The sequence below is a fragment of the Wickerhamomyces anomalus genome (assembly GCF_001661255.1).
Source record: "Wickerhamomyces anomalus NRRL Y-366-8 unplaced genomic scaffold WICANscaffold_3, whole genome shotgun sequence".
NCBI classification, from domain to species: Eukaryota; Fungi; Ascomycota; class Saccharomycetes; order Phaffomycetales; family Wickerhamomycetaceae; genus Hansenula; species Hansenula anomala.
Genome location: NW_017567112.1, coordinates 314,926 through 340,179, shown reverse-complemented (window position 1 = coordinate 340,179; position 25,254 = coordinate 314,926). Strand labels below are relative to the sequence as shown.

Sequence of the window (25,254 nt, the reverse complement as noted above, 5' to 3'; positions counted from 1 at the left end):
AAACGTTGAACTTTGAAGTCTTTTTGTGGGACACCGCATCCAAACACCATATGTCACATGATCACATATAGGGCTAATTTCTAAAGGTTTTTTTTCAGATTTTCAAGATTTATCTCCAACATCCGGACATTTTTGAAATTTTCACCTCTAGACCCGACCTGTACTACATAGTTAAGAGCCCTCGAAAGTAACGAATTCACGTGACAAACTAAACTCAAATTTTCCAAAACACAACTCTTTTTTGATAAAATTGAAAATCACTTGAAAGAACCTGAATTCTACACACATCTTACAAACCAGTCTACATCAATATAGAACAAAATGGGTAAAAGGTATGTGGATATAAGATAGAGATGAGAGTTCAGAAGAGTGTAGAGTGTCGTTTTATATCAGTTATGTGAAGAGTTAAGAAGTTCAAACTATTTTTTCAATCGTTCAAATATTTTTCAACATCCAGTCATCAAAGAAGAAGAAACGATAATAGAGATCTCAGATATAGCAAGATTATGGACCATGGTAAAGGAAACAAATAAAAAGATAAATGTAAATCGTGAAGAACAATTCAAACATCCTCAAAAAGATGTAAATTAGTTTTTCAATAAATTTAAGAATAATCTGAAATCAGCTACAGAGACAAGACAGCAAAGAGCTTTGATGAACTCTCTCAAACAATGCATTTATAAAAAGCATTTACTAACTATTTTGAACTAGTCGTGGTTACAGATCAGGTACTCGTTACGCTTTCCAACGTGACTTCAAAAAACATGGTGCTATTCCATTATCCACCTACTTGAAAATTTACAAAGTTGGTGATATTGTTGATATCAAAGCTAACGGTTCTATCCAAAAAGGTATGCCACACAAATTTTACCACGGTAAAACTGGTATCATCTACAACGTTACCAAATCATCAGTTGGTGTTATTGTCAACAAAGTTGTTGGTAACCGTTACTTAGAAAAACGTATCAACTTAAGAGTTGAACACATCAAACACTCTAAATGTCGTCAAGAATTTTTAGACCGTGTTAAAACTAACGCTGCTAAACGTGCTGAAGCTAAATCAACTGGTCAAGCTGTCCAATTAAAACGTCAACCAGCGAAACCAAGAGATGCTAGAGTTGTTGCTACTGTTGGTAACGTTCCACAAACCTTAGCTCCAGTTCCATACGAAACTTTCATTTAAACGAATAATAATAGGTTCATTTTATATTTTGTTTTTCTGTGTACTATGTTCAAAAATCTATTTTAATAGAATAGGGTTTACCGGTCGATAATTTAAAAAAAAACACAGACTACTGTAGTGAAAAAGGCATTAAACATTTAATTCGTAATTTGAGCTAGTTTTGTATAGCTAACTCTTCTTTGATTTTTAAATCAATACTAACCAAGGATGATTGGGCATGGTTTAGCATTTCTTCATGATTGATTTTTTTCCCAATACTAATCTGCAACTCTAAACATTTCTTTATCTCTTGAAACATGGATAATTTCTTGAAACCATCAATAGACTTTTCCAAATGATCCACAATCTTAGTAAGTTGCTGAATTTTCTTTTTCCTATCAATATCTTCAGTCTTGAATAAGCTTATCAAACCTTCAGCAATAACTTGATATGCTTTTGATTTCAACGCTAGGTCTGACAGTTGTTCAAAGTAAGGAATACAATCAGATAATAACCCTCTAGCATCTTCAAGTTTGTTTAATTTCATTAATATATCGGCCAACTTGAGAACACCTTCAAGAACAACTAGCGTGAAGCCAGATTTTGAAGCTGATTGTATGCATTTGATTGTGCTAGAAAATGCACGAGCAGGAGTGGAGCTTTGGCTCATAATTTCACAGTGTAATAAACTGAATTTTAAAAACCAAAATTTATTACTGGCTTTCCTAGCATATGTGGATGTCTGTTTTGACACAATGTCAAAAGCTAATTGGAGATTTCCAAGTCTCAGATGTAAACATGCAGTTAAATACTGTAGTTCGCTTTCAATATCTATGTTGACGTGGTGTTGTGCTTCTAGTTTCTCCAAATAATATTTTGCCATCCTGCAACGTGAACTTCTAATGCATTGCCTTGATAACAATATAAGTTTGTGGCTCACCAACTCTTTGCTCAATCTTAAATCTGAGCATACCAGTGACTTTTGTTTCTCTAAAATAATGAATGCTTCTTCGACATTACCAAGCGAGTACTCAACTGATGCCTTGCGTATGAAAATGGAAACCTTCTGGCTGATACTCGTACTTGATTCCAAAGAGATTTCACAATAAGCTTTCGCTAAATCATAGTTACCAACCCTAAACCAAAAAGCACTGGCCAACGCACAATAACTGATGAATGAAACTAGAGAGCTATCTTCAGACAATGATATATGTGCAGCTTTTGTTAATGACTCTAACACTGAGCTTGTTGACCCACCTTCCATCATGATCTGTGTGGCCTCCGATTGATAAGCAGTGGAATGTAAGGATGAGGACGTTAGTCCAGAGTTGGTTTTCAAAAACTGCAAAAGATGAGTATTTGAAAGGTAAAAGTCATGCTTTATTGTTGGTCTATCCTTCATGAAATTGAATAACCATGACAAGACAAAATTTAAACAGGTATAGTCTTTATTCTCTCTAGCAACAGAGATAGACTCTTCAATTGCCCGAATAGCCTCCTGTTCACAATCGAATGCAGCATGCAAAGTGGCCAAACATAACAAGGCATAGTGGTAAAAGACAGTTCTTCTGTTACTCATCATATAATCAAAGTACCGGTGTAATGAATAAAACGCACCTTCATAGTCTGCACTTCTTAAAGACTCAAGATACTTGATGTAATGAATAGAAGGTAGTTTCCCTGTTTCAGCTTGTGTCATAAGTGCCAAGGTTCGTCTTAACTCAGGAGAGGTTGGTGTTCCATATGTTTCAAGAATATGGACTTGGTGGTCAAGTAACTTGGACAAATCTTCTTGTGATACTAAAACAATCTCTTCTCTTATCTCATTTTCATTCAAAGGCAAATAATTGAAGACGGATTTCAACTGAGAAAAGTCATCATCTTTGTCTGCTGTACCAAAAAAATCATGGACATCAGGGATTCTTTCAGCATGTTTTTTAACCCACTTTGACTTACTGGATATTCTAAAATTCACAAATGATGTCCATAGCAGCTCAGATTTATCAAACTCAAGTGTTTCAAAGCTGGCAATGCAAGTTGTAACGAAATTTCCCAAGAAACTTGATCTTGTGAGTAAATATTTAGGAACGGACCCAGCAGGTTTACTATTCATAAATAAGGATGCATCCTTTAAGTTTTTCGTCAACATTGACCTTGCCCTGTTAATAAATGAATGTAGTGAATCTAATGATTTCAAGGACCACAATGCATGTAGTAATCTTTGTTCTATATCATGAGCATACGAAACACCTTCCACTGGATCAGCTTTCAAACATGATTCTTTGATATTTCTCAAAATCTCATCAAGGGTTGGGACATTCACAGAGCTCTCAGTGTCATGATAAATAGAGGGACGCTCAATATATTTAACTATTGTAGTGAGTAATGGCCTATGAGTTTTCTTTGGTAAAATACCAGCACAATATGCAGCTATCAATGTGAGTAGCACGATCTTATAAGGGGCAAAAGAGGGCGTCAAAACCACCTTTGTAGATGATTGCTCCATTAAGTTCCACTCAAATCAAATATGAAACCTCTATCACACCTTTCCTATGCGATTGGCGCCTATTGAATGTTGCAAGTTTTCTATCGAATTTATGTTTGACGTTTTAAAATCAAAACAAATCCTAATTTCGAGGGTAAGCCGGAACTGGCTTATGAAGTGTACCAGCTTCGCGAATTTGAAAACTATTGTACATCAGTGAATGCATCTTCATTAATAGTGGTCACCTTTCAAAAGTTGTACTTGAAAAGCATAGGTTCCTTTATAAAGCTCAACTATATGCCTGGGGTTGATCATATTGCAGTTTATCTCAAAACTACTGCGTGCTTGAAATTTGGAAAATATCTTGATAATAATCAAAAGGAAATTTAGATCATTACAAATTTAGGAAATGTCAAATGAAGAGCGGCTTACTTCAGGATATACATCACCACTGGTGAATGATTCAGAAAAGAAAAAGAAAGAGGATCATAATGTTTCAACTAAAAAATTGTCAAAGCATACTGTTTTTGATAAATCTGAGAAATATATCCTAGTTCTATTGGCAGCTAGTACAGCTATTTGGTCGTCGTTTGGTTCACCGATTTACTATCCTGCTCTACAAATATTGGAGAATTACTTTGACATCAGCGAGGAGTTAGTGAATGTATCTGTGGTGGTCTATATGATCTGTCAGGGTATATCACCTACAGTATTTGCCCCATTTGCAGATAGATATGGGAGAAGGCCAGTTTTGATTGTTTGTTTGCTGATATTCATAGGGTCGTCAATAGGATTAGCCGTTTCCAACTCATACGCTTTAATATTAGTGTTGAGATGCATACAATCATTTGGAATTTCTCCTGCCGTGGCAATAGCATGTGGTATTACGGGTGATTGGACAGAACGTAAAGAAAGAGGATGGTTTGTTGGATTGACAAGTGGATTTACACTTTTTGGTCAAGCTTTTGGGGCTCTAATAGGTGCAGCTTTAATCGCAGCATTCGATTGGAGAGCTATCTTTTGGTTTTTGGCTATCGGTGGTTGTGTTACACTTTTAGTGATGTTGTGTTGCTTACCAGAGACAATGCGTTCCATCGTGGGAAATGGATCAATAACACCAAAGCACTTTATCGATAGAGCTCCAGCGCTATTGATCCCTTACTATAAAAGAAAATGGGATCTTGATGATCCTGATTATTCCACTCTTGCTCCACAAAAGAAAACTGACTTTTTAGCCTCTTTAAAAATATTGAAAAAGCCTGAACTTGCAATATGTCTATTGAATGGTGCTATTCACTATGGATTATGGACAGTTCAACTAACCTCATTGACGAACGAGTTGTCAAAATCTTATGGATATTCAGTCATGAAGATTGGTCTTTGTTACTTACCAGCTGGTGTTGGAGGTCTCTTTGGCTCTTTCTATTCAGGTCGTATACTTGATTGGGTTTATAGAAGAGAATATGTAAAGTTTGAAGATAAAAAGAAGGCTGGTCTAATCGGCGAATATGAGAAATTCAATATTGTGAAATCAAGAGTACTTGTTGCTGTTCCATATACTATTGTCACTGATGGGTTTACATTGATGTATGGATGGTGTTTGGCAAAGAAGGTACATGTCTCAACCGTTCTAGTGAGTGAATTTTTGATTTCAAATGGGTGCATGGCTCTGGTTGGTATTAACACTACATTACTGATTGATCTCTATGCTTCAAATAGTTCTGCTGCTACTTCCTGTGTTAATCTCACGAGGTGTCTCACAGGTGCTATTTTTGTTGCAGCACTTACTTCTATGAACAAAAGTATGACAATCGGTGGTACTTTTACATTGATGTGTGCTTTAGGGTTGATATCTGGTGCTCTACTATACATTCCTTTAAAGTTTGGTATGAAATGGAGCGCAGCTAGAGATGCTAGGGAACAACGGAAACGAAATGACTAAATTAATAATGGGTATGGTAGCTTTAATGGAATGGAATTGAATAGAGTATATATATCAAAGGATCTGATAGAATTTAATGAATAATATGGTACAATTTTAAATCCTTTCAATCTCGGCCGCTTTCCTCTTTTGGATGAAACTCCGTGAATGGAAAAAGCAAAATCTGCTATTGGGTTTAAGGGAATGAAAAATTCCAAAAATTGCAATAAAAGCAGTTGTATATCCGCTCAGTATTGTTACTTAAGCGTTTGGACTCAAGTGTATTGAGATATATATAGGTTGGCTCAACCGCAATTATGTTTCAATAATATTACACAAAGTTTTCGGTACAGGCAAACATGACTTCAGTGAATCAAGTACACTCAAATATTGAAGCAGGAGTAGGCTCTTGTGACGAGGCAGATGATGGTACCTCCAGATCAGTGACTAATATTTCAGCAGGTGAAAAGGATGAGGAAATGCATCAAGTTTCTTCACAACGCATGCCAGACCATACTGTGTTTTCTGTCAATGAGAAATATTTACTAGTGTTTCTTTCATCAAGTACAGCTATTTGGTCTTCATTTGGCTCACCAATCTATTATCCAGCTCTACAAATCTTAGAAGGTTATTTCCATATCGATCAGGAGTTGGTGAATGTTTCTGTTGTCGTCTATATGGTCTTTCAAGGTTTATCACCAACTTTCTTTGCTGCATTTGCTGATAAGTATGGAAGAAGACCAGTGCTTTTAGTATGTTTGGTAATATTTATTGGTGCTTCTATAGGTCTTGCAGTCTCAAACTCTTACGCACTGATTTTAGTATTAAGGTGTATTCAATCGGCTGGTATATCACCAGCTATTTCTATAAGTTGTGGTGTTATTGGTGACTACACTCTCCGTCATGAAAGAGGTTGGTATGTTGGTTTAACAACTGGATTTACACTAATGGGTCAAGCATTTGGGTCCTTAATCGGTGCTGGGTTGATTGCAGGTTTTGATTGGAGAGCAATCTTCTGGTTTTTAGCTATTGGTGGTGGTGTTGTGCTTATCCTCGACTCTCTATTGTTACCAGAAACTAAAAGGTCCATTGTTGGCAATGGTTCCATAAAACCAAAGTCCATTATTAACAAATCTCCAATATTATTATTACCAAATATACAAAGAAAATGGCGTTTGAATGAACCTGATTTATCAACAAAAGCTGAACAAGGGAAGATCGACTTGTTGAGCTCCATTAGAATTCTTGGTGTTCCAGAAGTCTCACTTTGTTTGTTGACAGGTGCTATACATTTTGCACTTTGGACTGTACAGCTTACAGAACTAAGTGATCAATTATCTAAGGGTTATGGCTATTCAGTGATGAAGATCGGTTTATGCTATTTGCCCGGTGGTATTGGTGGTTTATTTGGCTCATTTATGTCTGGTCGTTTATTGGATTGGTATTACAGGAGATCTTTGAAGGAATTTGAGGATAGACAAAAAGCTGGACTAACTGGTGAGAAAGAAGTATTCAACCATTTCAAAACTCGTATTAAGATTGCAGTTCCTTATGCTTTAATGACTGACCTATTTACAATAATGTTCGGTTGGTGTTTAGACCAAAGAGTTCATGTTGCCAGTGTTTTAGTCAGTGCTTTCTTCATCAGTTATGGTTGCATGGGGGTCAATGGAATAAATACCACATTGTTGATTGATTTATATCCCTCCAAGAGCTCTGCTGCAACTTCTGCTGTTAATTTAACAAGATGTATTACAGGTGCTGTCTTCATCGCTGCATTGGCTTCTATGAACAAAAGCATGACAGTTGGAGGAACATTCACACTCTTAGCAGCCTTAGGTGCTGTAGCTGCCTTATTATTACTTATACCATTAAAATATGCTTCTGGTTGGCAATTAAAGAGAAAAGAAAGAGAAGAAGCTCGCAAGTTGAAAGCCGTCAATGCTACCACAAATTAATAGCATACCTTTGCATCATAATCATCATCGTCATCATTTGCATTATTGTGTATAGAATTAATAATCTAATACTTAATAGTTAAATTTGGGCTCCAGTAGCTATTTCATCCAAAAGCAACCACATTGCAATAACTGACAACCAATTCACTGTTAGTTGCAAAGTGCTAAGCTAACGTTAGTACCCCCAAAATAAAAGCTTCAAAATATAACATACCTTATATAAATTTCCAATGATTTCATCAGGAGATGGTGCAAATGAATTGTTGACATAACAATATATCACATCTTCTTTATTCGGTAGTTTCTTCTTTAGTTTTTTGTTAATAAATTTGATCAATGTAGCAAACGGTTGTGTGTCTGAAATTTTGAACACTGTCGGGTTCAATTGAGGAGCTGACCCTATCGGTTGGCATCTTATTGTAACTAGGTCATATTAGTATTGTGCAACTAAGAGTCTTAGTTAAACTTACTTTTAAAATTTGTTTCTTTGGTAACTTCCTTTATGACCTTACTAGAATTTGGGGGCAGTCTTGTTAACATGACCGAGGCAGACGTGGTTATCTTGGACTTGAGCATTTCATTCTTGATATCAGCAACGCGGTCATTAGGACTGTCTGACTTTTCTTGCTCCTCTTCATCTTCATCATCAGTGGATAGTGCACTTTGGTATTCTTCTTGTCGTATCTTTGTGGGAAATCCTGAGCTTGTCCTCGTCTGTTCATCTCTTCCTCTTTGTTCACTCAATTGCCTAGAGTTTGATAGCACTTCACTGCTTGAAGATTCATTTTCCGATACCAATAAATCCATCTTTGATTAAGTACAATTGTAATAAAGCTGGCTAAATTTGGCTCAAATGTTTTGTCACCTTTTTTAAGCTGCACATACATAACACCAAATTTGCAACCGGCCACTACTTTAAGTACTGTTTCGCGAATTCTCAAGCGTTTTCTTGCCGAACCAATGAAATAATACTGAATGTAATCTCTTTATTAGAACAATTACTCTATGCAAAGGGCCAACAAATCATATTAAAATGCCTTCTAAGGATCCATCAAAGTTGAAACCAGCCTCACCAATTCCTTTAGAGCTCACCGATGAATATACCAGTCCATCATTCGGTCCATCACAGAAAAATTCATCAAGACTAATACCCATCTTGTCCTCAATCCAAAAATACTCATCTTATACGTTTACAATATTTTCATTTCTTCATGGTACCAGTGTTATGATAGGTCCAGTAATCTCTGAAAGTATTGGAAATGAAATGCTTTCAATGAGTAGAACCATTTATCAAGGATCTGGTTTAGAAAACATATTAGTTTGGGGTAGTTTATCACTTCATGTCCTGAGTGGTATCACGTTAAGAATATTAAGAAACAGAAGATATAGAGAGAAATATGGTGGCTCAAAAGCTCTTGATAATAAGTTGAAAAGGAAAAGGCGCAATAGTCAACTTGATAAAGATACAATTTCAAAAAGTTATGATGGTGAAGTTAGTGTCAATGACGATTCTGAAGTTGGTCTAATGGGTGGTATCACAAATTTCTTTGGTTTTGGTTTCAGAAAAAGTTATTTGTTTAGAAAGTTTGGTTTATCTCCATTACAAGCCACAGGATATTTGAGTGTACCATTAGTTGCTTATCATGCTCTCCAAACTAGAATTGTACCATTGTTAGTGGAAGGTGATAGTAGCTATATTTCACTGGACTACATTTCTTATATTTTCAATGACGTGAGACACACATCAGGCCCTATACTGAACTGGATTGTGTATCCATCACTTATAGGATTCACAACATATCATATAATATCAGGCTGGATGAAATGGCTGAATGTTAAAAGTCTAACAAAACGTAAAATTGGTGCTGGTTTAGTGAATTTGATAAGTTTGATTGGTATTTACAGCATTTACTCTCTTTCGAAAGTTGATACAAATATCACTGTTGCTAAGTTTGTTCAAAAACAATTTGATCTATACATTGATCGTTTCTATTTGAAGTTTTGAGAGTTGTTCAATTGCAGATTTTTGTTACATTATACTACGTAATTACATTAAAACAAATGTATAGCTTATCAATAAGCGTATATAGACAGCTCATTGTGTAGTACTTGCCAGCAGGAAATTAATATTGATATTGATGATAGTATTCTGACGCATTTCTTTGAGTTGCAGGCGAGATTATTTATCATGTCCCGCAAAACGTGTACTTTTCATGGGATCCCCAGACACATAGCCAATTAAGTAGTCATATAGAGACATGCTGATAACATTAAACCTCATCACTGCCCTTTTAGTTCGGTATATCACTTTCTTGAAGAGGATATCAAATATTTGCGGTGTTCGGATGTAAACCGGCCGTGCTTCTCAAAACTGCATCTAAATTTTCAATTTTTTGAAAATGACTCCGTGGCCAAGCTGGTTAAGGCGTGTGACTGTTAATCACAAGATCGACAGTTCGATCCTGTCCGGGGTCGCTATTTTTTGATTTTTTCGGGGGAAACCCCTTTTTTTTGGTATAACTAGACTGTTAAAGCTAAATATAGATGATTTATAACATTGGTTATCATATTACGATTCGAAAATGGTTATATTTTATGGTTATGTTGTATTAAACCTAAACCGAATTAAAAAAAATAAACCCGAAATGAAAATGAAATTAAAAATGGAAATATAATTGATTGATTAGTTCAAATGTTCAATAGGTAGCTCTCATGTATCACATGCTATAATGTCGCCTTTAACGCACACATTAGACCAACATTATTCAGCTTAAAGCAGCACTCTCACATAATAATACAACATGAATTAGTCTTCTTTGCTTGTTTGTAAAATGTTTTAGAACTTGCAGATAACGCTTCTGATTTATCAACTAAACTGTCCAACTTCTCACCTCTTTCTAAAACACTTTCAATTGTCTTGTGTAATACAATTTTAGTTTCATCTAGTTCTTGTTGAACTCTCATTATGGAATCAGCTTGTGATGGATCTTGATATTTCTTGATGTATGTTTGTAATTCAGGCATTTGTAGGCTTGGGTTTGTTTCTGACAAGTTTTTCCATTCAATTGGTGGATGTGAAGTAATGAATTCATCTAAAACTTTATTCAATAATGTATATGCTGGTCTAACTGGATATTGTTTATCTGTAATCAAAACACCAGAGACACCTTCGCTTCTGGTATAGGTGTGGCCGACGTAGTTACCTTCTTCAACACTTTGTCTTTTACCTGCTTCCGTTCTTTTGGAGATAGTGCCACTAAAGAATGTCATGAATTGTGAAACACCATTTCTCTCAAAGAAACTGAAGTCTGATAGATCTTTTGCTTGAGCTAATTCGACAGAGTCTGAGCCTGGAGTATTCTTCAAAACACCAATATAATAGATCTTCATGATGATATGGACTTTGCTTTATGATTGTGATGTGTATGTTGTTGTTGCTAGATGTTGAAAGGGAATTTGAACGTAGTTGTCACAATTACAATTGCACTGTTGTTGATGGCAACCAGGAAGGGTAACACCTTGGATTTGGCTCGGAAATGGACATTTTCGTCCTTTAGAAGACAATACTTAGAGTGATAAACTGATACATCTATTATTTGAGCTTTAAATAGCATTTAAGGAGCATTTGAGCTTCTTTCATTCAAAATTTTGTACTAATATTGTATTTCGAAACCGTTGTTCGATCTCAGAAGCCTCGCGAATTCATGGGCCCTTTTTAAGAGTGCTTCAACCATTTCTGAATCCTCCAAAAATTTCAAAAAGTTCAATTAAGAACAATTTGTCATCTCAACATTAATCACAGTTCCATCTATCAACACAAATCCATTAACAATGCATAGAAGTATAATAAATTCATCCGTCCTACGTTCATCTAGACTATTGCTAAACCAAGGCTCAAGAAGATCTTTGTCTTCTACAACTAGAACAAGCTCAAAAACAGTGTCCAGATGGGCTTTATCTACTTCATTGATGGCAATCGGATTATCTTCATACTACTTGACTCAACCATTGTTCTTAGAAACTAAAAAAGAAGTTAAAGAATCAAAACCAAAAGCTGAAACTACAGAAGTAACTACCCCGGAAACTCAAGAACCAAAAGCTGCTGAAAATGAAGAAGGTGAAAAGCAACAATCTGCATATAATCCAGAAACTGGTGAAATCAACTGGGATTGTCCATGTTTAGGTGGTATGGCTAATGGTCCATGTGGTGAAGAGTTCAAAGAAGCCTTCAGTTGTTTTATCTATTCAGAAGCTGATCCAAAAGGTTTTGATTGTATTGAGAAATTCAAAAATATGCAAACATGTTTTAGAAAATATCCAGATATCTACAGTGAAGAAATTAGAGATGAAGAAAATACTCCAATCGAATCTGCCCCAACTGACGCAGAAGTTCCACAAGCTGAAGCTGCGGTTGCTGTTGAAGCTCCATCAGCTGCCACTACCACTACTGAACCATTAAGTATTCCAAGTGCAGATGTCAACCCAATCATTACTGAACAAGTTCCAGTCAATAAAGAATCAAACTGATTTTTGCATGAACAATTATTTAAACCACCTTGTATTAGAAAGAAAAGAAGGCTCTCCACTACTGTAAATAGGCAAGTAAAAGTTAAAAAAGAGAATGAATTAGATGTGTTTTTTACTACATTTCTTGTAGCTGTATCTGTCATTAATCATTAAAATCTATTTTGTAAGGTGTCTAGAGAAATAGGTTCAAATCTCCCATTAGTACCTTTAATCCACAACACGTCTTCTTCAATATAAGCAACTAATCCATCTTTACCATTGATATTAGCACTGATCTTCATTAAGGAATGGCCCGACGATAAATCATTCTTAATAGGTGTGATGAATAAATTATTAGCAGCGCAATAACTTTCGACAACTTCTTTGAAGCTGATTTGCAACCTATGAGAGGGAATACCTTGAACATTCTCCTCCACTGTTTTCTTTCTGGTGTGATCTTGTGTAGCTAATTCAACGATTTTGGAAATTGTTACACTGCTATTATGAATTGGCACAAGTTTGTTATTGTCAAGATAGTTGTTGATCATATCTAGTGCCTCATAAACTTCACTTTGGATAAAATTGATGTAGTCATGAAATACTTGTAGCTTCATAACCCATTTTTCAAACGTAGAAGAAATATCTCCAAAATTGCTATCTCTATGATGTAGCTCATGATATAATGATCTTTTCCATTGATTGAAAAAACCAAGTCTGAACAATACCTCAAGTGAATCATGGGAAATAAAATTCACCCATTTTTGAAGAATATCCAATGCTTCAAAGTTTTGATTCATGAAACTGATATTTGTGTTCAATAACTTGACCAACCTTGGGACTAATTTCCTCTTGATTAATCCCTTGAAAGATTCATATCCGATAAGTTCCCTGAAGGAGGCTAGACCATCAATATTATCAGCTGGAGACCAATGCTCAAGTAGTAAACTATATTTATTAACAAGTTCTTGCTTTATCTCATCAAGAGAATCTTTTAAATATGGAACGTATTCAAAAATCCAAACAATTGGTGAATTATCTGTTGGGGTAAGTGGATTCCAGTCTTCAATAGCTTGGATAATCTTTGGTTTAACTATATTATTCGTCAAATAATCAACCACAGATTTATCAATCACTTCATTCCAATCCAACAACAATGTAATGGCAACGTTAGGTTGGTCCACTGTCCATTCTGATAGTGCATCAACAATTTTGGGGTACCATATAGAATATAACAAGCTCTGGAAATAGGAAAGTTCGCCATATAGTTCATTTTGATCCGATGGTATTGCTTCCTTCCAACTTATTAATTCCTCCAATACAAAATCATCTGTAAAATCAAGAGGATCCCATCTTGCGAAAAGGTCTATAATTATAGGTTTTATTGCCACAATAATTGTCTTTTGTATTTCAATGTCTGGGATCTTTGAGAAATCAAAATCACTGAATGTGGAAATGGTTTCTCTGAGTGTTTTGCTTTTCAAGGAGAGCTGTAAGTCTGGATTATTGACTATTTCAGATAATGAATCTAGTTTTTCAGATAATTGTTCATAAGACTCTAACAAGGATCTCATGTCGTTTGCACTATCTGATAATTCTTTTTCTTCGTACTCCGCCATTTTCAATGAAGCCATTGATTCTTCAAGATCATTATTCAAGTTATCCAATGTATTGGTTAATTCTTGTAGATTATTATTACCTGCCTTCTTCAACATAATGAACGGTTTATGAGAGTCCTGGACATTGACATCACTTATTTTTTTGATCTCAGCAGGAACAGATATACCTTTATCCTCAAGCTCGACAATAATTTGATATAATGATTTCTTGGAAACATCCTTATAGTACTCTTCATCACTTGAATCATCATCTTCTGAGAGATCAACATCTATTTTCCCCTTTGCTTTTTTAGTTGATTTCACAACACCACCACCGATACCTACACCGACCTTCCTCACATCTTGCTCGATAGGTTGAGTGATACCTTGACCATGTTTACCAAGACCCTGTCCTTCAATGTAGCCCATTTTCTTCAATAATGCGGCACCAATACCGTATTTTTTTCCTTTAAATGTATTCTTAGTAACCGATGTTGGTTTATTTTCCAATGCTTCAACATCTGAGTATGATAGTTTGGGTTTCACTTCCTCTTTGGGTTGCTCCTGGGGTATTATATCTTCATCTTTAGTATCACTGGCTTTTTGAAACATCATTGGTGTAGATTGAGTAAACAACATATTGTGATTCTTACCGACTCCAAAAGAAGGTCGTATATCACTGTCGTAATCTTCCATTTCAACATCCTCTCCTCCTTCATAATCATCATAATCATCTCTGGGTTTTGGACCACCAAGTCCAGTAGTTGGTCGTTGGAAATTCATTGGCTCAAATTTGTTTGGGTTTTCTTGTTCGAGCTGTTCATGACCATCATTCTTTATAAAATCAAGCAAGTTGAGTTTCCGTTTCCTCTGAAGGCCCTCATTGATAATTTCATTGTCACTCATATCATCCAATAATGGGTTTAATTCGATGTTTTTGCAAAAGTAAACAAAATGTGTTTGATAGTTTTAGTCGTTTTTTTTTTGGTTCAATTCTGTCATTTCAGAAACACATCAACTTCAACTTGACTTTTCCAACTTGGTACAAACATCTTTCAATTGCCCAACTAAAATGGAGCAGGAGGTTCAGAAATGGCTAGAGGATGCCACAAAGAAGCTATCTGCTGCTGAAACGCAGGGTGCTAAGGCTAACACTTTGCTGACAACCACCAAATCAACAATTAGTTCAAATAATGGCAAATTGATCAAGAGTAATTTCTTACTAGATTCCATCAACCAGCTCGTCCAAATACTAGAAACTATTCATGATTCAGTCGAGCTTAGGCTGAATGATAGAAGACAAAGTGTCAAAGCACTAAAGAATTACTTGGAACTCTCGCTCACTGAATTGAGAAAAGAGTTTGATAAGCTGAAACAGATAAAGATAGATGCAAATTTATTATCAGGGGATCATAGGACTCTATATGATTTTGTTTCAAATGAAGTACTGGAAACACTGCTTTCAAAACAGGATGAATTAGAGAAGTCCCGTGAAAGTTATGTGGTGGTGATTGAACAACAACAAGAGGCACTCAAAACAAAATTGAACGGTTTCAACAAGCAGTTCAATCAATTAGAGAAAGACGTCACGGAAGTCAATGATGCAGGCTGGATCTCCGATCTCATTGATGAAAATAACAAACTAGAGGAAGAAGTTGCTGGGCTACTAGAATCCCTCACGAATCATTATGACCAATGTTCAAGGGGTGCTAGGATCTTTGATGGCGAAGAGCCCGAAATTTCTGAAGTTGAAAAGACAGAATTGTTTGAAGTTTTGGCTAAAGATTTCCGAGAAGTTCCAGATGTTTTGAATGATCTAGAGGAATGTATTGAAGATATTGAACAACGTTGTAAGAAGATCGATAGTTACCTATCAACTAAATTTTATGACATTAAACTCAAGCACTTGGTCCAAGATTTAACTAGCTTTGGTGAGAATGAACTAATGCAGGTCATGAGTACATTAGATAAACAAACTATTGATTTCCAAGCTGTGTCTACTGATATTAATGAAAAATGTGACGAGGCCCATCAATTAATCAACCATTATGAACGTTTTGTGGAGTCATACTATAGATTGATTTTGGAATTGGACAGACGTCAAGGGGTTCAGCTATCAATGGAGAAGGTTTTCAATGAAGCCAAAACAAAATTACAAGCCTTGCAAGAAGATGATTACAAAAAAAGAGATACATTTTTCCAAACCAATGGATCATATCTTCCAAATGATCTTTGGGAGGGTTTAAATGATGATAGCCCCTTGTGTAATCTCAAGTTTGAAATTCATGGGTTACCTGAAATCAATCCATCGACATTGGCTACGGCAAGAAAAAATATTGGTAAATGATGATATCTATAGACATAGAGAGATATGCTTTATATACATGTAATGAAAAATGACAGTTTTTAAGAGTATGATTATTTGTAGTTGTTTTCGAGATCAATAAAGAGCTCTCTGGTTTCTTGTGGTGTTATGACTTGTGGTGTTCTTTCAGATGAATGCCTTATGGCCACTTTTTTGGCTTCCAGTTCTTTATCACCAATCATAATGATATAAGTATAACCCTTCTTTACACTTTCTTTGATTCTTGTTCCAACTGTCTCTTTTCTTGAATCAATATCAATGTAAAATTTATGTTCAATAAGTTTGCCTTCGTCACTTTGATTTTCAGCATTGATAATGTTTGCACATTCTTGAGCATATGGAATATGTTTATCAGAAACAGGTATTATGACAGCTTGTCTTGGACTTATCCAGAATGGCCATTTACCGTTGAAATGATCAATTAGGATGGCCAAAAATCTTTCTAATGAACCATAAACTGCTCTATGAATCATAATTGGTTGTTTGGTTACACCGTTCTGATTTGTGGTATATTTCAAGTTAAATCTATGGGGAAGTTGAAAGTCCAGCTGGATTGTGGCTGCTTGGTGTTCTTTACCAGTATGATCTTTTAAGACAATATCGATTTTTGGTCCATAAAATGCACCATCACCTTCATTGATTTCCCATTGTTTCCCGGTACCTTGTAAAACTTCCTTCAATGCATCTTCAGCAGTATTCCACTCCTCAATTTCACCAATAAATTCTTCGGGTCTGGTGGAGAGTAGCATTTTGTAATTTGGGATTTTGAAAATGTTGTAAACTTTATCAATCAAGCTCAACGTTGATTCAATCTCTTGTTTAATTTGATCTTGTGTGCAAAAGATGTGACCATCGTCTTGGTGGAATCTTCTAACTCTTGTTAGTCCCGATAAAGCACCGCTAGCTTCATTCCGGTGTAGTGAACTGAAATCAGATAACCTTATAGGTAATTCTTGATACGAACGGTCAAATCTATCAAATATTAAACAATGACCAGGACAATTCATTGGTTTCAAACCATATTCTTCTTTTTCAACATCACTTCCTTCTACTCTAAACATATCATCTTTATAGTTATCCCAGTGACCCGATTTTTCCCAAAGTTGTTTTCTATAAATTAATGGTGTGATAACTTCTTCAAAACCATGCTTTCTCTGTTGAGCTTTCATAAATGCTATCAACTTATTGAAAATTCTTGTGCCATGGGGTAGGAAAAATATTGATCCAGGAGTCACTTGATCAATCATATACAGCTGCTGTTTAGTAGCAATTGACAGATTGGAGACTGATGAGGATTCAGAAGCTTTTGTTGAACATGTCCGTATGGAGCTTTTGAGGATCTGAAAATGTTTTGGAAATCTTAGGCTCATGTTGGAAGGTGAATGACAACCTTTGAATCACCAAGGGTATTCGGGGATTTAAATGAGCGAAGACGGTCTATAAGAATGGAATTCTTTTATAACTTCACTTTCGTTTCTATTCTATTAATCCATTGATAGATCTTTTTTGTGTGCCAATTCGCGAAACATCAACACAGGGTAAATTTTCAGAATTTCGAACTTTTCATGATCGAGAAAGGCATAATAACGTCAAAACAATCAACTTCCAATCAGACGTTCAACAATTTGACTGTTTATCCAAGGTTCAATTAGTCATGTCAGATAGCCTAACCCTATTGAGAAAGGATATTGTGAAGAAGGGCAAGCCTGTGTTGGTGAAAGGTGAAAATGCTGATTCTCCAGTTACAGAAGACATCAACGAAGCTACACATTTGAAATTACAAAATGGAACAATACTAGATTTAAATCAAGACACGATTTTTGAAATAGAGACAAAACCAATCAGTTTGAAGGTAGCAGCATACTGTTGGTTCAATCAAGATTTATCAGCCGCTGAATTTTTAGCTGATTCTCAAAGTAAAAATGTTCAAACATTAACCTTTTTGCAGAGAACTGATTTGATTACGTGGTTAAAGGGAGACTCAGATGAATCAGAATTTATCAGTAAGAAATCAGAAGCTGAAGAAGAAGGAAAACCAGCAGGTGATGATAAAATGGAGGTTGATGATCCATTCTTAGAGCAGATTCTTAATAATGAACGTCATTTAATTGATCATAATACTGCACTAAGGGGGTTTAAAGCTGTTGATTTCAGTAATGTTGGTCGTGAATGTGAAATTAAAATAGTTAAAGTTCTCAAGAGAAAAGGGGGAAGCACAGCTCCATCTTCAAAATCAAGCACGAACACTGCTGGCCCACCAGAGAAGAAAAGACGTCAAAATCCAATTATACTAATCTCTCCAGCTGCATCTGCCCTTATATCTATTGCAAATATTAAACCATTTTTTGATGAATCTACATTCCTTGATCCAAACTCTGCAGATCCAAAAGTTCAAGAACTATTGAATTATGGTGGTGATATTAGAAACGTTTCACATACTTTCCCAAGAATCGGTAAACAAACTTTTTTGATTGTTAATAATACAGATAAATTCACTAAGGCCGAATACTGGGATAGAGTTGTTGCAATTTTCACTACAGGTCAACAATGGCAATTCAAGAGTTATAAATGGTCAGATCCTCAACAACTATTTCAAAAGATCAAAGGTTACTTCTTCCACTACAATGGTGATATCATACCTTCACAAGTCAATGACTGGAACGTTGAAAAGATAGGATTAGACAAGTCCAAGAGATTTAAAGATGCACAAGTGTTGAATCATTTTTGGGATAGTTTAGAAAAATCCATGATTGCAAGAGGATGGAGTTCATGAGCAGCAAAGAAAATACAACATAATGTACAATAGGGACTTGAAGTTCAAACAAATATAATAAAGAACCAAAAGAACAAAGGTAATGCCTCGAAATTGTAGAAATTAGTTGAATAAATTCTCGTTTACAGGATTGGACTTCTCAGGAGCCCGTATACTTTTGGCAGATCGAGAAGCAATTTTTATTACTCGTACAAAGGCAGGCAACGTGAACCAAAAAACAACCCCCATCAACTCACAACTTTCCAATAATTTCAACCTCACAATTCCCCTTAAATTGGCAATTTTCATGAATGTTCTTTTCAAGAGGCCTTCTGTGCTCTAAAGCTCGATTGCCATCCTTGTTCCAAAAATTCACGCCGCAATTGAAGCAGTCTACTTTTAGATACATCTCATCTGCATTAAATACCCAAAATTCATTAAAGCTTCAGTACAAAAGATACTATTCAACTAACCATGATGACCCAAAGAAACTAAATAAGCATATACAGAATGATTTGAAAAAGGAGACACAAAAGGAACTCCCGAAACAGGAGCTAGATTGGGTTCCTAAAACCAAAGAGGAATTTTTAGCTAGAGCCAATGGTTTCAGTCAAAGAATGAGAGTAAGAGCAAAATGGCTACTCAAGAGGAGCATGAGACCATTCAATGTTGATGACTTTAGTGCTTTTTTCTCCTGGATAGTGATGGGTAATGTTTTGTTGATCATATTGGGTACTACAACGTTTGCATCTTTGATAATTTATTTGATGAATACGGTATTTGCCCAAGAATTAGTTGCAAAGACATTGGGTAATTTCATCACAAAAAACACAGGAATGACTGTTGTTTTTGAAAGTGCTATAGTTCCAGGATGGAGAGATGGTAAGATCTCTTTTAACAAATGTTTTGTTTCCAAAAGACCAAAAAATAGAAATAAAAGTAAATTTGAGAAAGGTTCTCAAGCAGATGCCATTGCAAATGCTGTTGCTCGAGGTGATGGACAGATCTCAGAAGCTGATGGTGATGAACCTTATGATGATGGTAATTATACGCAATTTGATTTAACTATTGACCAAGTGAATGTTTCGTTTTCTTTTAGCAAGTTTGTCAATGGGCGTGGTATCTTGGACGAAGTTGAAGTTAATGGTCTTCGAGGTATAGTGGATAGAACCCATGTTCGTTGGGCAAAAGATGATGATCCAAGAAATTATAAAAACATTCATAGACAAGGTGATTTTGAAATAAGTAACTTTAAGATGAATGATGTTTTATTTACCCTAGCACAACCTAGTGGATTCAGGCCTTTTAATGTTAGTATTTATAGTTGTGATCTGCCGATATTGAGAAAGAATTGGTTGTTTTATGATTTCTTGAATGCAAACAATATATCAGGTTCATATGATGATTCCTTATTCACCATTCATAAGCGTCAAAGAATCAATGATTTCAAAGATGATTCAGCTGATAAGAACTCACCGTGGAAAAGAGTGACAAGATGTAGAGTTGATGCTTTAAACGTTGATCATTTGAACACTGGGTTAGAAGGACCATTTGGATGGATTACAAGTGGTGAAGTTGATATGATTGGAGACATTATGGTTCCAGAAGATGAAGGTGTGAATATGGTTGAAATACTCTCTGCAATTACAGATAGTTTAGCTAAAGAGGCAAGAAGAGCCAAAATATTAAAACCTGAATCAAAAGAAACCGAGGAAAGCAATACTGATGTTACAAAATATTTCATCATGGATCTACAAATCAAGTTAAACAATGTCAAAGCAGCTGTTCCAATATTCACAAATGATTTGTCATATGTTAACAATGCGCTGGTTAGACCAATTGTTGGTTATATTAATTCAAGAAAAACTTATATCCCAATAAACTGTCGTATTGTGAAGAAATTGGAGGATTTTGATGGAAGTTGGACAGTTTATGATTCTTTGTTAATGGACGACATGAGTATAGAAGTTTACGATGCATTTGCAAACTATGTTGCTAATGAAGAAGTGAGGACGATTAGAATCAAGAGAGTTGGTTTTTGGACTTTACAAATTTTATTTCAACTACTTTTGATGAGTTTAGGGGCCATTGCTTGAAAAGTAGGGCCAAGATAAAAGATAATGTTACCTGTATATAATAGTTATGAGAACTTATGGAAGCCAATCCTGGCTTTTTGTTCAATGTTACGAATACGATGAGTTTATACCTTTTGTATCGCACTGATTATCTCGAATTTCAAAGGCCGATGAAGAAAAATAAACTATGGCATTAAATCGTCATCACCATTCTTGAAGCCACAATTATGGTTACAGATTACAGATCAAATTGGCACAAATCTAATCAGTATGCTCCATCTGCAAAGAACAATCTCATCAAACTTTATGGCATTGAAGAACAGCCAGAAGCTCGATATCAGAGGTATGTCATTTTGTTGAGACCACCCCTTGACAAATTGTTTACTAACTCACACAAGCTCAACAGAGAACATATGATGGGGCATATACAAGAGCTTCAATTGCAACATTAGCATTTGGTAAGTGATTGATAAATGTATGACACTGAATCATTTTTATCTAATTACAGTCTAGCATTGTTGGTTACAAAGATCTTTGCGAAAGAGTTCTTGCCGATTGGCACAGTCTTCACCGTTTATGGCTCAATCATATTCCTTATTTCAATCTATCGAACTCATCAGATGAAGGATTATTTCGAAGATACAGGGAAGACATTATACTATAAAACAAGTGGTAATATTGTTCTGTTATTGGGGCTGATTAGCATAATGAGTTACATTGCATTAGTGGTTTTAATTCTACGAATCTGATTTCATCAAGTTCTCTAGCAAAATAATACATTTGTTATCATTGGTCAAGTAAAAGCAAAGGGCAAGATAGTTGGGTCATAAAAATCATAAGCTGTCTTTAAAAGAAGTGTTTTCATCTCCTGCAAATGGTTCAGAATAGACCGTTTCTTCAGTTATATCACCCACAGTTGTGTCAGCGACTGAAGCTGTTGTTGGGAAGGTATTGTTGGTTAATATCGAAATTGAAGTTTTCTTATATATCAATTTTGAAGGTGAGGTTGAATATTGATCAATTGAATTGCCTCCAGAAGATGGAGTGACAACCATATTTGAACTGTTCAATGATTCTAGTTTGTTATCCAGTATGTTCTCTGCCCTTTCAAACGAATCTTCTAATGATGGTGATTCTGTACCTTTTCTGAGTTCAATTTCAACAGGTGCATCCAATCCAATATCTTGGTTTGTTTGAAAGATTGCTGAAACATCTGATGCGGTGAAATCATTTGGGGAATCAATTCTTGAAGGTGAAAAATCATTTAGTATACTTAGGTCACTCTTACTGTTTGTATCACTGAAATCTTTATCATAGCCATATTTTTTCAAAACTTCTTCATCATTTGAGCTTTTCAATATATCAGCGTAACTTTGTATTAGTAGCAATTCTTCAGCGTCACCTTTACCAACACAAATTGGAATAGTTTCAAAATCTTTTTCAGTAAGAACCACTTTGGTAACTTCATCAATTTCTCTGATTGTCTTTGCAGGTTTCACTAATCTGGCCAACACTTTCACAACTCTCAATAGTATCAATATTGCTAAACCAATAAGCAAATTATCAATTGGTTTTTGATACTTTTCATAGTAAGGCCAGACCTTATCTGAACGAATGAAGGAAAGCGCGCTATCAACTTTATCGGTTAACAAGACAGGAGCATGTTTATCATAAAGCACAATCCATTGATCATATAATGACTCTTTGGTCTCACCGATGAAAATATTGACATCTTTCAAGACATCATGAGGATTGAGATTCAACAATTTAGATGAATGTTGACCAGTTATATTCTCAAGACCACCATTCTCCTCTATGAACTTCTCTATTATAGGTTCAGGCTCTGGTTGTGACAGGAATTTGGCTATCACGATTCAAATGTTAGTACACTGTCCACTTTGTAAACAAACGAAGACGAATCTTGTGACCTGCCAACTTACAAAATTGGGCACTCAATTGAGGCATACGCTCATTCACGATGACACTGATCCATGGCATCAGCAACGTAATTGCCACTAGCGCAAGAATTGGAAGCAAGATCATGGCCTTTGATTGTATGAAGTTGTGATGTTGAAATGGCAAGATTCATCTGGTTTTAAACGGGTTTACTTTTTTTTTTGCGCTGGAAAAATGGTGGAGGAAGCAACCAGAACAATAAAACTGAATGGGAATAATAACAAATTGGAGAATTTCAACAAAACATTGTTAGTGAAGTGTGTGATGAATGGGTTCCTACTCTATCACAAGAAAATAGCTTTAATTTGAATATAGTAATGCTTTGTGTTTTCTACATGTGGTTGACATAAACGCTATATACAAGATTAATGAGTAGCTCTATACACAACATCAGCCAAAGCTATACATTTTTCCTCTTCATAACGAGAAGTAATGACTTGCACACAAGCAGGCATTCCATCAAAAAATTCAGGATCATAAGTATCATTCATTCTTTTGTCACCTTCGTTGAATGGCTTGAAATCTTCATAAATAGTATCAATAGACTTGTCAGCACTTGTGATTGGAACAATAACACTTGAGAGATCAAGATAATTCACAGGATAGGTGTACCCAGTACAATCAGGCTGTCCAATTCCAACCAAGTGAGAAGTTGATTCCCACACTGGTGAGATCCAAGCATCAACAGGTCTCCCTGTGGAAGTCTTTTTTATAGTACTTCTCCAATACTCATCATACTTCATTTGTGTTTCATACTTGACTTGTACCTGCTTCCAATGCTCAGAAACTAGTAGTTCACCATTAGCTGTTTCTCCTGCAACAAGAGTCCCAATAACTGGTTCTCCTGATTTGGCACATTCTTCTTTGATTTCATTGAAACCTTCAGATGTAAAGATGCTGTTTAAATTATCTCTGATAAATTCATGTGGAATTGGTGGTTCCCATTCAATCACCTCATGGCCCATTTCAATCAATTTCTGCCTTGTTAACTCAATTGCTCTTGCAATAGGTGGATGAGGATGAGTTAAGCCACTATTCTTGTAAATACCAAAACATAATTTCGAAGGAACTTCAAATGGTCTCCATGGGATAGGTGGTGTTTTGGGATCATGTAACCACGGTTTGCAATCAATTATAACTTTACAAAGATATTCCAAATCTTTTAAAAATCTAGCTGAAGGACCTATAACTGATGGACAAATTGGCTGAAATGCCATTGCATTATCAACTTTTGCATAAGGCAATCTATAAGATGTTGGTCTTATGGCAAACAAACCATGGAACGCAGCAGGAATACGAATACTACCACCAAGATCAGTACTCAGCCCAATAATCCCACCTTTTGCAGCAATCAATGAGCTTTCACCACCACTTGAACCACCAGCTGATAAATTTCTGTTCAAGGAATTAACAGTTTGACCGTAAATGTTTGAAAAAGTATCACCAGCCATCATAGCCATTGGAACAGTAGTTTTAACATAGAATATAGCACCGGAATCATAAAGGAATTTGGCAATAATGGACTCATCTTCTTTTGTTTTGGGTTTATTGACCTTGGAAATGAAGCCAAGTGATGAATCTAATCCTTCCAAATTAACCTGATCTTTCAAACTGATAGGAATACCATGCAATGGGCCAATTGTTTCCCCATGTTCTTTATAGTAAGCATCCAATTCTTTAGCTCTTTCAATGGCCCTCTCGAAGAAGATTTCTGAACAGCAGTTAAATACTTGATGAGCTAAAGCAGCACGATGACAATAAGCGTTGGCGACTTCAGTTGATGTTAGTTCTCCCTTTCCGATTTTATCAATGAGCTCAATCATTGAATGGTTCACAATAGCAGTTTCTTGAGCAGGTAAAACTTTGTCTAGGTATTTAACAGCATTAGGCTCCTTTTCAATTGATGGTACTTCAATTATCCATTCTTTTGGAATTTTATTGAAGACAGCTTCTCTTTTGGCTTTTGCAATCTCTTCCCAAGTCATAGTTAATGTAATTGAAGATTGTTTATTCTCGAGTAATACTTTTTAATGAAAAAATGAGGGTCCATCGTACGCTTTTTATCTGCACAACTGCACCTGGTCTCGATTAATTTGATAAGGGCTTTTGCCATTTTGGGACACCGATGCGACGGAATATGAACAAAATTTTCCATAAATTTTGATACAAAAGCGCACTGTAAGAACGAATGCTTGAAACTAGTTCAAATCACCAGAGTTTTCCGAGCATTCGATGTGCTTTGGTTCTTCATCTTGTCTCGTTGGAGCTTGGGTATTTGAATCGTTGGAATTTGAAAACGAAAACAATTGTTCGGACATGGGCGCCCTTTTGGACTTTTGAGCACCACATCGAGCAAAAACAAGCTTTTAACATGTTTAAGCTTTACAATACTATCATCTTACTAACAAAATATTCTTTTTACACCATAATTTCGTCTTTTTCAATCTCATTTGGCTCTTTCAATAAATTGTACCATACA

At 35.6% G+C, this 25,254-nt stretch overlaps 14 protein-coding genes and 1 non-coding gene across 15 annotated transcripts; 9 read left to right on the top strand and 6 right to left on the bottom strand.

The window, feature by feature from the left end:
- Window positions 1-321: 321 nt before the first annotated feature.
- On the top strand, window positions 322-1,183 carry WICANDRAFT_62257 (60S ribosomal protein eL21; the record flags this gene model as incomplete). The annotated part of the gene is made up of 2 exons (XM_019183339.1): window positions 322-332; window positions 712-1,183. The coding sequence occupies 2 exons, from the start codon at window positions 322-324 to the stop codon at window positions 1,181-1,183; spliced, it is 483 nt and encodes a 160-aa protein (XP_019038878.1).
- A 154-nt stretch (window positions 1,184-1,337) lies between these two features.
- On the bottom strand, window positions 1,338-3,668 carry APC5 (anaphase promoting complex subunit 5; the record flags this gene model as incomplete). Its single annotated transcript, XM_019185591.1, has 1 exon — window positions 1,338-3,668. One exon carries the CDS (start codon window positions 3,666-3,668, stop codon window positions 1,338-1,340), a length of 2,331 nt encoding a protein of 776 aa, XP_019038877.1.
- Window positions 3,669-4,056: 388 nt separating this feature from the next.
- Window positions 4,057-5,589, top strand: WICANDRAFT_62255 (uncharacterized protein; the record flags this gene model as incomplete). The annotated part of the gene is made up of 1 exon (XM_019183338.1): window positions 4,057-5,589. The coding sequence occupies one exon, from the start codon at window positions 4,057-4,059 to the stop codon at window positions 5,587-5,589; it is 1,533 nt and encodes a 510-aa protein (XP_019038876.1).
- A 458-nt stretch (window positions 5,590-6,047) lies between these two features.
- On the top strand, window positions 6,048-7,526 carry WICANDRAFT_83754 (uncharacterized protein; the record flags this gene model as incomplete). Its single annotated transcript, XM_019185590.1, has 1 exon — window positions 6,048-7,526. The coding sequence occupies one exon, from the start codon at window positions 6,048-6,050 to the stop codon at window positions 7,524-7,526; it is 1,479 nt and encodes a 492-aa protein (XP_019038875.1).
- Window positions 7,527-7,840: 314 nt separating this feature from the next.
- Window positions 7,841-8,320, bottom strand: ATG12 (Atg12p; the record flags this gene model as incomplete). Its single annotated transcript, XM_019186298.1, has 2 exons — window positions 7,997-8,320; window positions 7,841-7,949 (listed from the first exon to the last, which is right to left on the bottom strand). Coding segments are annotated over exons 1-2 (215 nt in total), but the record flags the coding sequence as incomplete, so codon positions are not given.
- A 311-nt stretch (window positions 8,321-8,631) lies between these two features.
- On the top strand, window positions 8,632-9,611 carry MCP1 (Mcp1p). The gene has a single exon (XM_019186297.1). The coding sequence runs from the start codon at window positions 8,791-8,793 to the stop codon at window positions 9,529-9,531; it is 741 nt and encodes a 246-aa protein (XP_019038873.1). The 5' UTR covers window positions 8,632-8,790; the 3' UTR covers window positions 9,532-9,611.
- A 316-nt stretch (window positions 9,612-9,927) lies between these two features.
- Window positions 9,928-10,001, top strand: WICANDRAFT_t74. Its single transcript has one exon. It is a non-coding gene; the product is annotated as a tRNA-Asn (tRNA).
- A 21-nt stretch (window positions 10,002-10,022) lies between these two features.
- YKT6 (palmitoyltransferase YKT6) lies at window positions 10,023-10,943 on the bottom strand. Its single transcript, XM_019186296.1, has one exon. It carries the CDS (start codon window positions 10,914-10,916, stop codon window positions 10,311-10,313), a length of 606 nt encoding a protein of 201 aa, XP_019038872.1. The 5' UTR covers window positions 10,917-10,943; the 3' UTR covers window positions 10,023-10,310.
- Window positions 10,944-11,678: 735 nt separating this feature from the next.
- MIA40 (Mia40p) lies at window positions 11,679-11,861 on the top strand (the record flags this gene model as incomplete). The annotated part of the gene is made up of 1 exon (XM_019180959.1): window positions 11,679-11,861. A coding segment is annotated over one exon (183 nt), but the record flags the coding sequence as incomplete, so codon positions are not given.
- Window positions 11,862-13,616: 1,755 nt separating this feature from the next.
- On the bottom strand, window positions 13,617-14,554 carry SPP382 (mRNA splicing protein SPP382; the record flags this gene model as incomplete). Its single annotated transcript, XM_019186295.1, has 1 exon — window positions 13,617-14,554. A coding segment is annotated over exon 1 (616 nt), but the record flags the coding sequence as incomplete, so codon positions are not given.
- Window positions 14,555-14,699: 145 nt separating this feature from the next.
- ATG17 (protein kinase regulatory subunit ATG17) lies at window positions 14,700-15,974 on the top strand (the record flags this gene model as incomplete). Its single annotated transcript, XM_019183337.1, has 1 exon — window positions 14,700-15,974. The coding sequence occupies one exon, from the start codon at window positions 14,700-14,702 to the stop codon at window positions 15,972-15,974; it is 1,275 nt and encodes a 424-aa protein (XP_019038869.1).
- Window positions 15,975-16,038: 64 nt separating this feature from the next.
- On the bottom strand, window positions 16,039-17,429 carry MST1 (threonine--tRNA ligase MST1). The gene has a single exon (XM_019186294.1). The coding sequence runs from the start codon at window positions 17,360-17,362 to the stop codon at window positions 16,046-16,048; it is 1,317 nt and encodes a 438-aa protein (XP_019038868.1). The 5' UTR covers window positions 17,363-17,429; the 3' UTR covers window positions 16,039-16,045.
- Window positions 17,430-17,709: 280 nt separating this feature from the next.
- Window positions 17,710-18,756, top strand: CDC73 (Cdc73p; the record flags this gene model as incomplete). The annotated part of the gene is made up of 1 exon (XM_019180518.1): window positions 17,710-18,756. A coding segment is annotated over one exon (1,047 nt), but the record flags the coding sequence as incomplete, so codon positions are not given.
- A 299-nt stretch (window positions 18,757-19,055) lies between these two features.
- On the top strand, window positions 19,056-20,840 carry MDM31 (Mdm31p; the record flags this gene model as incomplete). Its single annotated transcript, XM_019185589.1, has 1 exon — window positions 19,056-20,840. The coding sequence occupies one exon, from the start codon at window positions 19,056-19,058 to the stop codon at window positions 20,838-20,840; it is 1,785 nt and encodes a 594-aa protein (XP_019038866.1).
- A 496-nt stretch (window positions 20,841-21,336) lies between these two features.
- On the bottom strand, window positions 21,337-25,172 carry WICANDRAFT_68251 (uncharacterized protein). Its single transcript, XM_019184111.1, has 2 exons — window positions 23,182-25,172; window positions 21,337-22,683 (listed from the first exon to the last, which is right to left on the bottom strand). The coding sequence occupies exons 1-2, from the start codon at window positions 24,758-24,760 to the stop codon at window positions 21,653-21,655; spliced, it is 2,610 nt and encodes an 869-aa protein (XP_019038865.1). The 5' UTR covers window positions 24,761-25,172; the 3' UTR covers window positions 21,337-21,652.
- Window positions 25,173-25,254: the final 82 nt, after the last annotated feature.